This window comes from Wasmannia auropunctata, unplaced genomic scaffold, assembly GCF_000956235.1.
Source record: "Wasmannia auropunctata unplaced genomic scaffold, wasmannia.A_1.0 LD335994.1, whole genome shotgun sequence".
NCBI lineage: Eukaryota > Metazoa > Arthropoda > Insecta > Hymenoptera > Formicidae > Wasmannia > Wasmannia auropunctata.
In genome coordinates, this window is record NW_012026896.1 from 1,438,924 (window position 1) to 1,453,406 (window position 14,483).

Consider the following 14,483-nt stretch of genomic DNA (forward strand, 5'->3'; position numbering starts at 1 on the left):
GTAGAAACGTGTAAGAATCGTTGCGAAAAGTAGTTTCGGCCACTGTAATTTCTGGCACTTTAATCATGTTACCGCATCTTCGATGCAGCCTTAGAGAAATTATACGCAGCGCGGCGAGAGTTAATTGTCCGTTCCGTGGCGCAGAAAGGTGGCTAAGGAGGAGGGGGGGGGGATCAGGATTCGCACTTAATTGCCGAATCTAAACTCACGGGAAGTCTTCGGTGTGGTCGTGCATGCGGTATCCGGCGCGCGCGTACGGGTTTCCAATTAAAAGTTGCTTGTTTTCTCTCTCGGCCGCCGCGGCCCCTCCTGCCAAGTTTTTGACACACGCCGGTCGACCCTATTTCTCGCTCCGTTCCGACGTGACCAACCGTCATCCGACGCATGATACAAAGAGCATTGTGATCTCAGTGTCGTCGTGTATTGTGGAAGATCGTGAATCAAATCGGTCAATTTGGTCATTTAAACTGTAATGGCACGACAGTTGGACAACTATAACTACACATGTTATTTTATTACATATTATTACAAACAAAAATAAAGTATGAATTGAAGAATAGTTTAAGACCTGTTAAGAACTTTACGTTCTTCTCGTACATTAATGTGCATTCTGCGTCGCGGGAACCATAAGAAAATGATGCTTGATAGTACACTTTTACTTCTCTTTATCCTTTACCTGTAATTTTATCAATTGCCTGTCTCATTGCAATCGTCTTGGAGTTCATATCTTTGTGACGTAATTTTCTTACGCTACGTGAGTATGTAACGTTCAATAAAGTAGGTATGAAAAGCGGAATTGACATACACAAAGCGTACTTAATTTAAATCGTTCATATAAAATCCCTTAATTTTATTGCATTTGTTACATCGAATCACGTAAACGTATCAAAAGCTTAAATGTCAATAACTGACGCTATTCGCCGTGGATTGATTTTATTATTGAATTAAAGCTCTGAAGATACACAAGCGAGAATCCGCCCATCGCGAACTCGAGTTTGAATACCTCTGCCGGTGAAACGCCCATTTGCCTGGGCGACTGGGAACGATCCCGACCAGTCGGCATCCGAAATCGGCGGCGAGCCAGAGTACTCCGGAGTACACGCCGAAGGATGCCGAGGGAGTTCTTCCGGTCACTTCAACTTTTGATGGCGACATGCAATTGTCCAGGGCGTTATTCCTTCCCCGCTAACCGCACCACCGTTTCTCCGTTTCTCATCTCTCTGCCTCTTTCTGTCTTTCTCTCTGCTTCCCCTTCCCCCCCACCCCGCTCTTTGACTCCGTGGCGATGTAATTAACTGCTGTCAGTGGCACGTGTGCTCCAAACGAGGCTACCGAGCGGGATGAGGCGGTCTGAGGTGGCGGCGGGGTGGTTGGCGAGATCGTTCGTGGCGAGGATAGTTGGGTAAACGGAAGGGATGAAAATTTCGACTCCTACCTCCTTCTCACGCCATTGCCATTTTGCCTCCTCTTCCCACTTTTCCCCCCGGTCGTAGCCGGAGTCTCCCCTTTCGCCCCGTCGTGATCACATTCTCGCTTAGGCAGCGAGTCCGACGGTCGGGCTCACGCCCTTATCTATCCACTTACCCCACTTTCCCATCCCGGGCGTGAAATTGATCTTCGCTCTTTGTTCACGTGCTCGTCCGACGAGCGAAACTTTCGGAAACTTTCGGAATGCCGAAAAAGCAGAAGTGCGAGATTAGGTGTAGTGAGACACGAAGCATCGAGATCGTATCGATTGTGGCGTGCAGTGTGTATGCGTTCTGCCTTCTATAGCAGGAAATTCTCGATACGACAAATCTGAATAAAGATGATGAAAATAAAAAGATCTCTAATCAATGAATCTGTACAAATAGTGATAGAATACCGTTTACATGAATCCATCTTTGCCATTGATTTTTTTTTTCAAAAGAAGGAATTTAGAGCTTGAACCATTTATTCTGCTCATTTTGAATGTTTCAATTATATCGTACATGCTTAAAAAATAATAATATTTGATGTGTGAGGATTTTGTAATGAAATATCAATTGATGTGATATATTGAGATTTGATATAAAGCTTATTATTTGAAACCAGTCTGTCTATCATTTAGAACACTTTTAATCGCGAAAATTGATTGATAATCTTTCACGTGTAATATATTCCGAATTTTTTAAATAAAAAACATTCGAAATTTGATTATAAAAGTCGGGCAAATGAAGATAGACATCGGGGATTTCATCGGAAGTTACAAATTGACGCGTCGACAAATTGGCAAGAATTACACTTAACTCGATTTGTCCGGTCTGTTCCGGATATGGCGTTTGCATTAGAAAGCAGCCCTAGATTCCGTTTGCACGTACTAATAGTCGGTGATGGGACCGAAGCTTAAACTGTAATTATATCAGCCGACTGTCGCCGTTGAACGTTAAAGCTGCTTCCATGTCCACATGCAATTTATTTGCCGTTCTCATGCGTAATTGAATCATTTCTGGCTTAGTAGTTTGACGAACGATGTAACGCCGATATCCGACTGAAGATGTCCAATGCGATTTAAATCATGATGCACGTTGATACGATATTATATGATTCATTTGACGTCGAGATTTGGATGCGGCGCGCGCTTCAATTTCGCTATGATTTACTTAACACATCTGAAAGCGTTGTCTAGGACAAAAATATTTTTATTCTGTTATTACAATTTGTTAACAAAAGACACTGCAATCATCTACCTGACATATTTTTCTAAAAATGAACATTTTAATTTTAATTCTCGGATGCATGAGAGATTTTAAAATTTTACACTATTTAAATTTACTTCAATTTTTTTCATATAGTTAGTTTTTAAAAAACCTTACACGTATCTTTCATTGTTATTTAACTTAAAATTATTCTTTTAAGTTTTTGTGAATTTATTAGTAAGTTATCCAAGGATTAAGCAGGATATTTATTTTTTTTTCATTATATTTGATATAAAAGTCGAGGTAACTGAATTTAAAACAATATAATTTTTTTAAAGCTTTGTTGAAATAGTATTTTTCTGTTTTGTAAAATTTTAATATGAAATATTCTGTTATCTAAAATGTAGTAAGCTTTATTAGTATCCTTTACTAGTATTAAATAGTAAAAAATATTCTTTTCAATTACTTTTGATTTTATTAAATCTTACTTGCTTAAAGATTTCTTTAAAGTTTCAATTTAATTTAAAAAAAATTATTTTTAAACTCTGTATTATTTTTGCGCATCAAATATGGCAGTAATAAAAAATCTGGTAATAAAATTTGTTTCATGCGCAACAATAAGAAGCTTATTAATATTTTTTATTTAAGTAAAGCACGATAAAATACAATTTAAAATTGTATTTAACATACGTAATTGTGCAAACGATAGCTGTTTTATAATTTTTAACTTTTATTTTCCACGTAACGATTTAAAATGGTAAGAATTTTTAGAAGTATTTTATATTATTTTATTTTGTATAATATCCTTATTTATATTATACCTTTTATTAATTAAAATAACATAATATCTTTATATATTTTGACAATATTAAAAATACATTATATAACATACATTACACGTGTCGTACAACGCGTAATGTAATGTGCAGACATAATTCGTCGACCGCCGCGCCGAGTGGACGCGAGACTTGTCACAACAGCGAACGGGAGCGGGTACTCAATTGGACGTATCCTGTGCCTGAATGGTAATGGTCAACGACAGGTCAAAGGCAACCCGCGATACCCCCTCTGGTTTAAAGGACAAAGGAAACGCAATTCTCTCATGCAATTTCCTCGCTGGCGCCGAATGAAGTGCCGGAATTTGGCACTTCAAAGACCGCAGGAGTGGCATTGTCATTCCAGTGGTATCTACTTTTCATTCCCTTCTTGTTAGCTTTTTGTCGTGCCCTATCGATCGCACGGTTATACCTCACCTGGCTCGTGAAACATGAGACTTGAGATTAGTCAATAATATAATAGCTTTTCTTTTTATAAACAGACCGTCCGCGATAATCATATAGTGAAATTTCTTTTTCTATAAACGATAATTTTTATTTCAAAAATTAATTTTACATAATTGATTAGCTCTTTATTAAAATATTGTCGTTTGTATGTATTTTTTTATTAGAAAATTATTCTTTAAATTTCCCACGAATTTTACTCGAAACAAAATTTTCATAGAATTAGCCCTTATCTTTTTACCCATTAGTTTCATTTCACTGCATGTTGTTAAATTTTCTACCGATTAATACGTACCGTTAAATACATTTATCGAATGGGAATATCGCTGGGAATTGGTAGGATATATTAAAAGCAAAATAGAATTGTGTTCCGCAATACACCATCTTTTCCCCTGTATATTACAGGCAAAATGCAGATAAATGAATAATAGAAATATAATTTCACGAGATTAATGGCAGATACATGAACAATCAATTCAATCAAATCGTCCGATATATAATCGGGGCTTCATTTCTTGACAATTTAACACGCTTTAATCGAGAGTTATTACTTGGTTACGCGCGATCGTACCGCGCCACGCCGGCGAATTTCGACGCGGCGATCTCATTATTTTGTTGCGACGTGCGTATGATATCGAGGCCCTTTCAGGCAAAATTGATTACCGCAGTAATCTATCCTTGTCCGACGGATGGACGAAGGAGGGGTTACAGATTGCACGCGCGTTACTCTCTTCAATCATTTGCTCTCTCTTTCTCTCTCCTCCCTCTCGTCTCGTTTAAACGATCGGGCCCGATTTTTAACTTTCGAACAAATTCCGATCGTATTAATTGCTCCTGCGTTATTTCACCGGTACAACGCCGGTGCGCGTAGCATTCATCGTCGGAGGGGGGAGGGAAGTAAAGGGAATTAATTCGGATCTCGTCCCCCCTCTCTCTCTTTTTTTTTTGGCGCCGCGCGACCGCGGCAGTTTGACGGCCTCTGACAAACGGCTAACCACGCTGGATCGACATAGCTGTTGAGTTTACCCTGCAGGCAGGTCTAATTGTGATCGGCCGACAGTGGCCGCACTGACAATTACACGGCGACATTTCTGTTGACGCGCGCCGATGGTTATCATTAAATTCGACTCTATAATTGCCCGCGTTCGCAAACGGCGCGAGGAAAGAGCAGCCCGGAATGAACTGGGTCGTGTCATTTATTGATTTATTGTCGTGACGGATCATCGCAAAATTTCATCTCTGGCATGTTCATTTCGCGTGAAAATGTTTATGAACCCACCTCGACATAAAGTATTACGTATATAAATAGCGATGCGTTACTTTTTATTATGAAGGAAGATACCGCGTCCGATAGCTATTGTTGCCAAAACAGCTTTTAATTCGACCATCCATCGCTGCTGTTCGTCAAACAGCGTTTTTGCACCCTGCAAGCTCCCAAGATTTCTTGTGAAATAATAACCACGGTTACCAGCGTAGCCGCCAGCCGCGAGTCTAATCGCTCTTTTGTTTGCCGTATTACGAGCACAAATATTCCATTTAAGCCGCAAGCCTCGCGAACGGAATTTCCAAACGGAATCGCGAGGCGCATCGCGATTGCGCTGGCATTATGCAAGCAGATGCAATAATGATAAGCACATTTGCGCTACACTTTTATACTTCCATATTTTGTTCTGCTTTTAGAATTCTTACTTAATATTAGTAAAGTTACTTAAAGTACTTAATATTAGTGAAGTTAATATTATTAATGTTATTAATGTAAATCCACATATCACGGAATTGTAGAGACCGCGCTTTTTTCCTCAAATAAACTTATTGGGGATACGAAGTAAAATTGGTTGTTACAGCATCATATAATTTCTGATCCATAAACAATCGAAAAGTAAAGATCTAAGTGCAAAGTCTGGCTTAAATTCGGTTTTCGATTTCTATTTAAATCATTTTTTTTTGTCAATACTAATATTTTGTAACGGCAATCTTGAGAATTCTTGCTGTATCTTTAATATCGTCTAACATGACAGGTTATCAGATATTGATCTTCCGAGGACTCTCGTAATCCGCACGATCTGTTCTCGGCGTTACGCTATTCTTGCATTTCTCCGTAATCGGCCTGGTTCTGCTCAGGTCACCGCGAGGGTTGAGCAAGGGGATAAAGGTGGAAGAAAGGGTAGTACCCCTCTCTCTTCACCAACTGGGATACAATTTCGCGGCATTAATGTTGTAGGAGCGTCAACCGCGAACGGTCGGTGCGCCGAGAACTCTAGCTTTCCCCTCTCTATAGACAAACCATCCTGTACTCGACCCGTTTCCGCGAGGAACGAAATTGCACGCGAAATTTGTACTACCCGCGGATGGAAGCCATTCTAGCGGACGACATACTTTTTGAAGAAAACTTAATTTCGTACAATTAGAGGCCATATATATTTAATTCGGAAATTGAAATCATTTTTTTTACAAAGTTATGTAAAATTATTCGTATTATGCATAATCGCATAGATAATTTGTAGATGGTTATATATGATATACATCTAAAATTTTTGCATACAATATTCTGCAAATCATTGAAAGCGAAAAAATTCGCGTAAAAAGAAATTCAAAATTCTTAATTTATCTGTTGAAATATACAATAATACATTTATTTATTTCCGCAGAGTTGTAAACTTTTCGACTCTAAATGAAATCTGTCATTCGCGACGATGAAAATCTATAAAATTATAATCGGTAGAAAGTGTCGAAGCCGTTCATAATTTATACATTGCACGAATACTGGGTGCATCTGTTGTACTTACATGCCCGCACTTACGTATACCGTGGGATGCAACGTGATCTGTGACAGGTATAAATAACGTATCACGCAATTCTGTGTACGTGCACGCGATACGGCCGCATACAAGCGGGTTTCCTCGGTGTACACCGCGTACAATACATATGCGTCGTACAATGGTGGCGATATACATCGGCGGTATTCGGCGCGTGTATCCATATTAAACGTACATATTTGCGTGTCCCCGGCTATATGTACTTACTATTCCAGGACTGTTGAATTGGCAGGGCAGCAGCGCGTTACCGCCGGTTTGTGCTAAAACATCCTTGATGAATTTCGGCCTCGCGCGAGGGTCGACCGGGTCGTTCTCTTTTGTCGATCCGCCTCGTTCGATTGCGCAGTCTGTAAAAAATTTTGATAGAGAGATTTTTTTACACACGTTTTACTTTTAGAAATCAATTTACGGAGATTTACTTTTAAAATGTTATTATTGACGTATACTCGGAGTGATTTGTAAAATTAATTAAAAATTTTAGTTCGAATTTCGATGACACAGTTACGTAAATTAGATCAAGAAAGGAAGAGAGATTTCTCTCTCAAATCAAGTAACCATCGTTAAATCCTTAGCAATCTCTTAATTCTCTTAATTGTTCTACATTCATTAGCTGGAGATGGCTGTCAAATCCGTTTTTAGTTTTAACGAGCTGTTAGTTTTCAATGGATAGTTAATAGAACGTTCGTTAACAGAAGAATTCGGTAAAAGTTCACGTAGAGGTGGCAGTTGGAAATAGATTTTGAAGTGGAAGAGGGTCAAGAATACATTGAGTGTCCTAATCATTTTAATTCGAAAGTTGAAAAACGGATGTTATTTGATAAAAAAAATTTTTATTTAAATCTACAAAGTATAATTAATTACTAATTGGATAAAAATTTGTTAAAAATTCAGATTTGTGTCACAAAATATTGAAAAAGGATCATTTTTATGTCCCTGCGCGATTACAGAAATAATTTTACTTTCTGTAATGAAATAAAACTCTTATCGTATAGGTAACATGATCGAATATCGATCGTATATTGAGAAAATAAATTTCTCTATATTCGGAAAATTGATATTTTTAACATTTTGCTCTCTACCTTCATTAAATTAATAATAATTTCCAATAACGTGTGCGTTATATAATCAGCGCGAACATCTTTCTTCCGTTGGGTGTCGCGTTTCCATTTTCGTAACACTCGAACGGAAAATGATTATTGCCTAAAAGCATGATTAATATAATTATCATATTTAGTAACGCGCGCAAATAATAATGGCTTATTTTTAAACGCGCCCGTATAATACTTGAAACTTGACACATGCTATTTGTTTTATTCGTTGAAATTATGATGTTATTCGAATACACAATACAAATATAATTCGAAATATTAGATCCACGTGTAAATACACTCTGAGTGGCGAGTGTGTGCTGCATGTGTTTCTACTACAATTTCATTGTTAATGAATAGCGAGCATCGTGCAATTATCGTGCTCTTTCAGCGGTAGAATTTACAATGATTTCTCTTCAGCAAGATGTGCATTTTTAATGCAATTTAAATTTGCATGATACTTTTAACGCTTTGTGTTGGCTCGCATCAAAGAATTTTAGCGAAAAAAAAATTATATTTCAAGGATATTAAAGGATTTTTCATAGAAACGACCCTCCCCCCTTTCTCTCAATTTAAATGCGATCTTGCCTCAACAAATTTAACGCGTGGCTTAATTGCCACAAGCTTAGCGTGGAAAATTACAATTAGCTCGGGTTAAAATTTAACCCGGTTCCAAGCTAGCCTGTGGTCTCGCTTTGTTCAGTGTTAGGCGTCGCCAACATCTGCGTTTACCTCTTCATTATTACAAGAAGTCATCTGAGCAGTCAGCGCGTGCACGTGTTTGAACTAAAGCGTACGAGGTTCTCTCTGGCTTTCCCTCTGGCGTTTACACCCTACATTCAATATAGACCGAGGATATTGGAGATTACGTTACCATACATGTGTATGATTAGTTCAGATTAGAGCCGACTGAATCGGTAATGGCTGCGTCGCGCGTATTGCGTACATCCATTCGATCGCGCGCGCTCGCATGTTCGATTCCCGCGTTCTCACGCGTCCGCGCACGGCTACAAACAATGAATAAAGAGAGACGAGAGAGAGAGAGAGAGAGAGAGAGAGGGGGGGGGAGAGGAGAGGGAGAGAGAGGAAATTACATCGGCGCATCGCTCGCAGCAATCTCAGCGTTGTAATCCGTAACAGCATATTAAAATCGCTGGGTGAACGGTCATTTGTATGTCGGCGCGATATCGATTCGCGCACGCTCTCGATCGAATATTTATAATAGGCATTTATAATGGGCGCGCGCGATATCATGTCGCATTGCGAGCGTAATATTGTCGCATTATGAACATAAAGCACGTATCAAATATCGGTTCGCGTTATTGATATCGAGGGAGATACTGATGACGAGGAGGAGGAATTCGCTGAAATTTGTATTGTACTTGTTGAAAAATTCGAGATATTATTATAGGAATTAAGAAGTAACTGCGTTGATCTTAAATTGCAAAATTTCGTACAAATGAAATCCTGATGAAGCAAGAAATTTTAATTATCTCATTGGGTATATACGTTGTTAAAAAAGAGCAAAAATACTTGATGAAACATGATTAAATCGTGAAAAGACTTTAAAAGACTGCAAATCCAAGTGTGTAAAAAATGCCTCGTCGGTGTAAAAATAATACGTTATACTGCATAAAAATATTTTAAAATTAAAAAAATATAAATATGTTATATTTTTACATGGATGAGGTATTTTTTATATATTTGGAGTTGCAATGTGAAAGCGTTTGAAAGAGACCGTTTGATTATCTCTTTATTAACACTTCTTTCTTTTCAGAAGATGATCGCTGGACTGTCGATATCTATCTCGTTTGGCCGTGACTTTCCTGCTTACTCGGAGTTGACTTTAATACACGAGTGTCAAGGCGCGAATGGGATCGAACGGACACGGAGGATGAATCGACGAAGGTCCAGTGGGTAAGTGTCACAAGTTTGTCCTGCGTCCGTTCCGAGGAATAGCCGAAGTTTCTCCGCCACGTGAATCGATTTTCCACGCTGTCATCGTTGTGCGTACGATAGACTTTTCCACGATTGACGTCCATCAGTCCCACGGAAATTCGGTTGTGTTTCACCATTTACATCTCGCGGATCGCTTCCCAACAAGAACAACGACGCGATGCGTCCGTTCACGCGTTGTCGGGCAACTCGTGGAGCAAGTTTACCTCGCTGGTCGCTTCCGGGCCGGTTAACGCAGATCCTTGTGTGTGTGTGTGTGTGTGTGCGTGTGTGCGTGTGTGTGTGTGTGTGTGTATGTAACGACTTGGCGCGAGCACCGAAGCACGTCGTAAACCGAATTGCGTCGACGCGCGGTCCGAGAGAATATTATACGGCGTTGACGTGGGGTTTGCCAGTGACGCGTGTGGCCATACCGAGCACCGCGGGATCGAGATGTATCCCGGCATCGAGGTGCTAGATGGAATTTTTATGACCGAATGTGTTAAAAATATTATCGCGTCGTGGGACGGGCAGTTTTCCCCCGCGGATAGCGCCGGCGGGCTCATTCGGAATGTATTGGACAATGCCTACGACACCGGCACGCGCGCGCGTTACGTATGTCCCAGTGATAAAGTATTCCGAAAATGTGGTGATTCCTATCGGTTATGGAATACCGGTAGGAGACGAGTAAGCTTGAGAAATAAATCGTTTTTCATGATGTATTTCTCGCACGGTCATCAGGTATGAAAGAAGAGAAGGAAACGCCAAGTCAGTATTCGTTTTTCTGGTATACTTCCTAAAATTTTCACGCATGTCACGTGAGAGCTAATTTCGACTCTTGCAGTCGCCTTCAGTTCACACGTTTACGGCATTGTGAATTTTACATTAACCAAACGCGGACGAAAATGGTATTTAGCTATTGTTTAAAAGATATAGCACACCGCGAAACACTGTAGACAGGCATTAGGGAGCGTAATTACTCTCTTGCGGGTAATTCCCGAAGTGTATGCCGCAAATATAGACTATAGCTGTGATGCTATTGGAAATTGCCGTGTTGAGTCCCGCAGTGTTCAGAAAGTACGAAGCGCTTTTAGATATACACGCTGCATTACATCGCCGTTGCGCTTATGCATATGCAGAAACGATAATATGACAGCCCGCGAAGTATTCCCGCGCTCTGTGTATATCCTCTTCTATGAGATTACCAGCTTTCTGGTACACGAGTATGTCGAAACTTCCCTCGTCGACCCGACTGTGTATCTAACTTCGAACCGTGTCGTAAATCGAAAGATACCATGCGCGAAAATGTTGCGTGAAACATCGGCGGGTACACTGTAGCATGACTCAGGGAATTTTCACAGATTGAGAGACATCGTATGTGAGAATCCAAAACGTAAACTGCTTTCTCGAAAAGCATTTAAGGGTAGCGATAAAATTCTTTTTTAGCTCAAGATTTTGTTTCTTTATAGAACAAAAATTAGAATATTCTTTTCTTTTTACAGTTTTATATTTTAATTGCTAGAGTTATTTTAAAAGCGAGAGGAATATATCAAAAATTCTTTTTTGATTGATTTTTGAGAGAAAGATAAAACTTTATCAATTACGTTGAACTTTTAAAAATAGAGAGAAACTGACTGTATGTGATTATATGTGAACCTCCTTCCTGTTTTATTTTTTTGACAATATTTTTTATTTTAATTTTTTTTAGTAATAGAAATGCTAATAAATCTTTAGTAAATTTAAAGTATTATATCTTTTGCATTTATTACATGTGTGCACGAAAATGTATTTTATTTAATATCGATTAATATCCTAGCAAATTTATTCTTCTATTGTTGTCCATTTTTATTCCCCTTTGAGACATTTGCACATTCACGGATTGTCACACATAATCTTCGTAATATCTTCGGATCCAGGTCTAGATTTCGGAATACGTGTAGATGTATTTTATGCTCCGCGTATGTATCAAGTTGACGAGGCCGCGCCGTGATATAGACCGACAGATTATTACACGGATTCTGATGTCACAGGTGTTGCTCCTGGTTGCTTGTCAACAGGTTTGCGCCGTCTGACTCTGTATGCGGTCAACATCGCTAGTGAAGCGTGTACATAAACGTGAAAAGCGATACGCCCCAGATACCACAAATGATGTTTATTTTTCATTATTCAATTAGGATTAGATTAATTACAAGTTGCCAGCTAAACAAATTAAGTTATTATTGTTTAATACAGTCGGAAAAGAAATTTTTCACGTTTTAATAATACATATTAATAATATATATTAAAACGTATGGAGAAACATATGGACTGAAAAACGTGGAGAAAAAAATATTTCTTTCAAACTAACTGTTATAATAATCTCGTTACACAATTTTTTCTCAAGTTTGCTTTTTCAAAATACACGATATAATGATACAAAAATAAAAATGACATTGAATTAAAGTGGTGTGACAATTAAAGATAAAAATACTTTTTAAATAAAATCTAAAACGGGACAACGCGATACCACAGATTGAAATTAAATTTAAGTTGCCATTAATTCACTATTGAAATAAATTGTGACTGATACAATTTCAGAATTTGTTCTGAATAATGCAAAAGAGAAATGCACGACACTGCTGCAGTCAATTTTAATTATTAAAAAATTCATAAATTTCTATTTCTGAAAACATTCAGAACTTTTTACTGTTTAACTGGTTTATCTAGCTAATATATAAATACTCGGAAATTAGTCGCATCGTTTAATATTTAGAATTCGCGAATATTCGCGAGAAACTTCGAACAAACCACGAAATAATTATAAATAGACTATCGTTACACTAATCCTAAAATTATCGTAATCCTGAAACGATCGTTTCTCGTAGCTATAATTAGCGGTGAAATTTTAACGAACCGCGAAGAGAGAAATTCAATCCAGGATAATGACAACCCGAATGTAGCGATACTGCAAATCGAAAGGGAGGTTGACATCGACGAAGAAGGACGGGAGACAATCCCCCTCTCTCCTCGCGCGGCCTTGCACATGCACGGCGAATCTTAAATTCCGCATCCCGCCGCAATAATCCCCTGTCTCCTTTTCCCCACCCCTTACCTCCGCATAGCCGAGTGAATGACTAGCGTAATTGCCGACGACCCAGTTGCAACCGACGCCGGGGGTTGCATTTCGAATACGACAGAGCGGGCAGAGAGGGGACGGATGTGGGTCTGGTGGAGGGCCGATGGAAGGGCCGGGTTACGCTGCGCGCGTCAAGATTCCGTCTCGCGATTCCGTATCGGGCGATTAATCATCCGCTCGCGCTTTAATTACGATCGCCGGTGCTTTACACGTGGCGACGTGGGATATATACGCGCGAATAATCGCACGAAGTTACGCTCCTCGTCCGGGCTAGTGCGAAACACCGCGTTTCCCGGGCAAACGTACGTGGCCGGATGAATTGTGTGTACGTTTTACGCAAATAACCCAGTAGCCCGGTATTCGCCCTACGAGCTAGCTGAATCCTTAATATTTACACGAAACAATAAACGCGAACCATATCGGACTGAACACGCCGCGCTAGAGAGTTGAATGTGCTAATACTAATAATAAAATCATTAGCTCACGCGTTGCGGTTAAGAAGATTGTTATTCGAGACAGCGCGCGGGAAACACATTCCAGCAGCAATGTTGCAGCATTGTTGCAACATTCCAGATATACATATTGCGGGAACGTTGCAAAGTTACTGGCAATATTACCGGAATGTTCGGCGCTTCGCCTAAACGTACGCGTGATTTTAACGCAACAAATTGCAAAGTTATTGAACCGACTTTTTGAAAGGAGGGGTCGTTTATATACGCCTCTCGTGCATATATACGGTTTCGTATATGTATTGATACGTCCGCACGCCCGCCGCCGCCGCCGCCGTCGCGTCGCCGTCGCGGCCGCTATCGCTCGATTGATCAACTTCAACGGTTAAAGTTGCCAACTATTCACGATAGAGCGGACACGATCGATAGCGAAAGGGCTTTGACCACCATCGCACAAAGGTCTCGTCGTGCGCATCGGAGAGCCGTCAGGCATAAAGGTTTCTATTTAGACGGAGCGATTTTTAATACGATCCTTAATATCGCCACATCGTTTTGCCGCCAGTTCTGTATTTAGATTAGGTAACTGACACTTACAATTAGGATAATGCCATTTTCGATGAACCACTAATTTGCAACATGTACCCACTTTGTTATTGACTCTAAACTTAGAAATCTAGAACGGTATTTTCAGCATAGCTTAATTTCAAAATTTACCCGTTACGAAGCTCAGACACATGCATATAGTGTCAGATGACAAAAACATTGAAATTATTTAATGATATTTTAAAAATTGGATTCTTCACTTAGGGAAATGTTTCGCTGTTCCAGCTAGAATTCTAAATATTATACTTAAATTATATCGCTGTTTTTTGTGTCTGCTAAAAAATTTGTCATACGTAAAATTTATAGCAGCAATATTCTAAGAATATATGCAAGAAAATATAGGTCTCATAACCAAATATGATTGGAGTCTGGATCACTGAAAAAAGTAATCTTGCAATTATAGCGAGAATTATTTATGTATGAAAAATTAGCTAAAACGGATAAGTAATTAGTAAGCACTGTCATACCACATATATTTTGTATTTAATCAATATAGATAACAGAGACAGAAATTATATCTGAACTATTTGTCAAATTTAG

The 14,483-nt window shown here is 39.2% G+C and overlaps 1 protein-coding gene across 1 annotated transcript in view; it reads right to left on the bottom strand.

Moving 5' to 3' along the window:
* The window catches only part of LOC105453866 (neural cell adhesion molecule 2-like), a 99,366-nt gene that overhangs the window by 26,736 nt on the left and 58,147 nt on the right, over positions 1-14,483 (bottom strand). Inside the window, exon 4 of the mRNA XM_011696134.1 lies at positions 6,961-7,100. Coding sequence (XP_011694436.1) covers positions 6,961-7,100 — 140 coding nt within the window. The remainder of the gene's footprint in view (positions 1-6,960; positions 7,101-14,483) is intronic.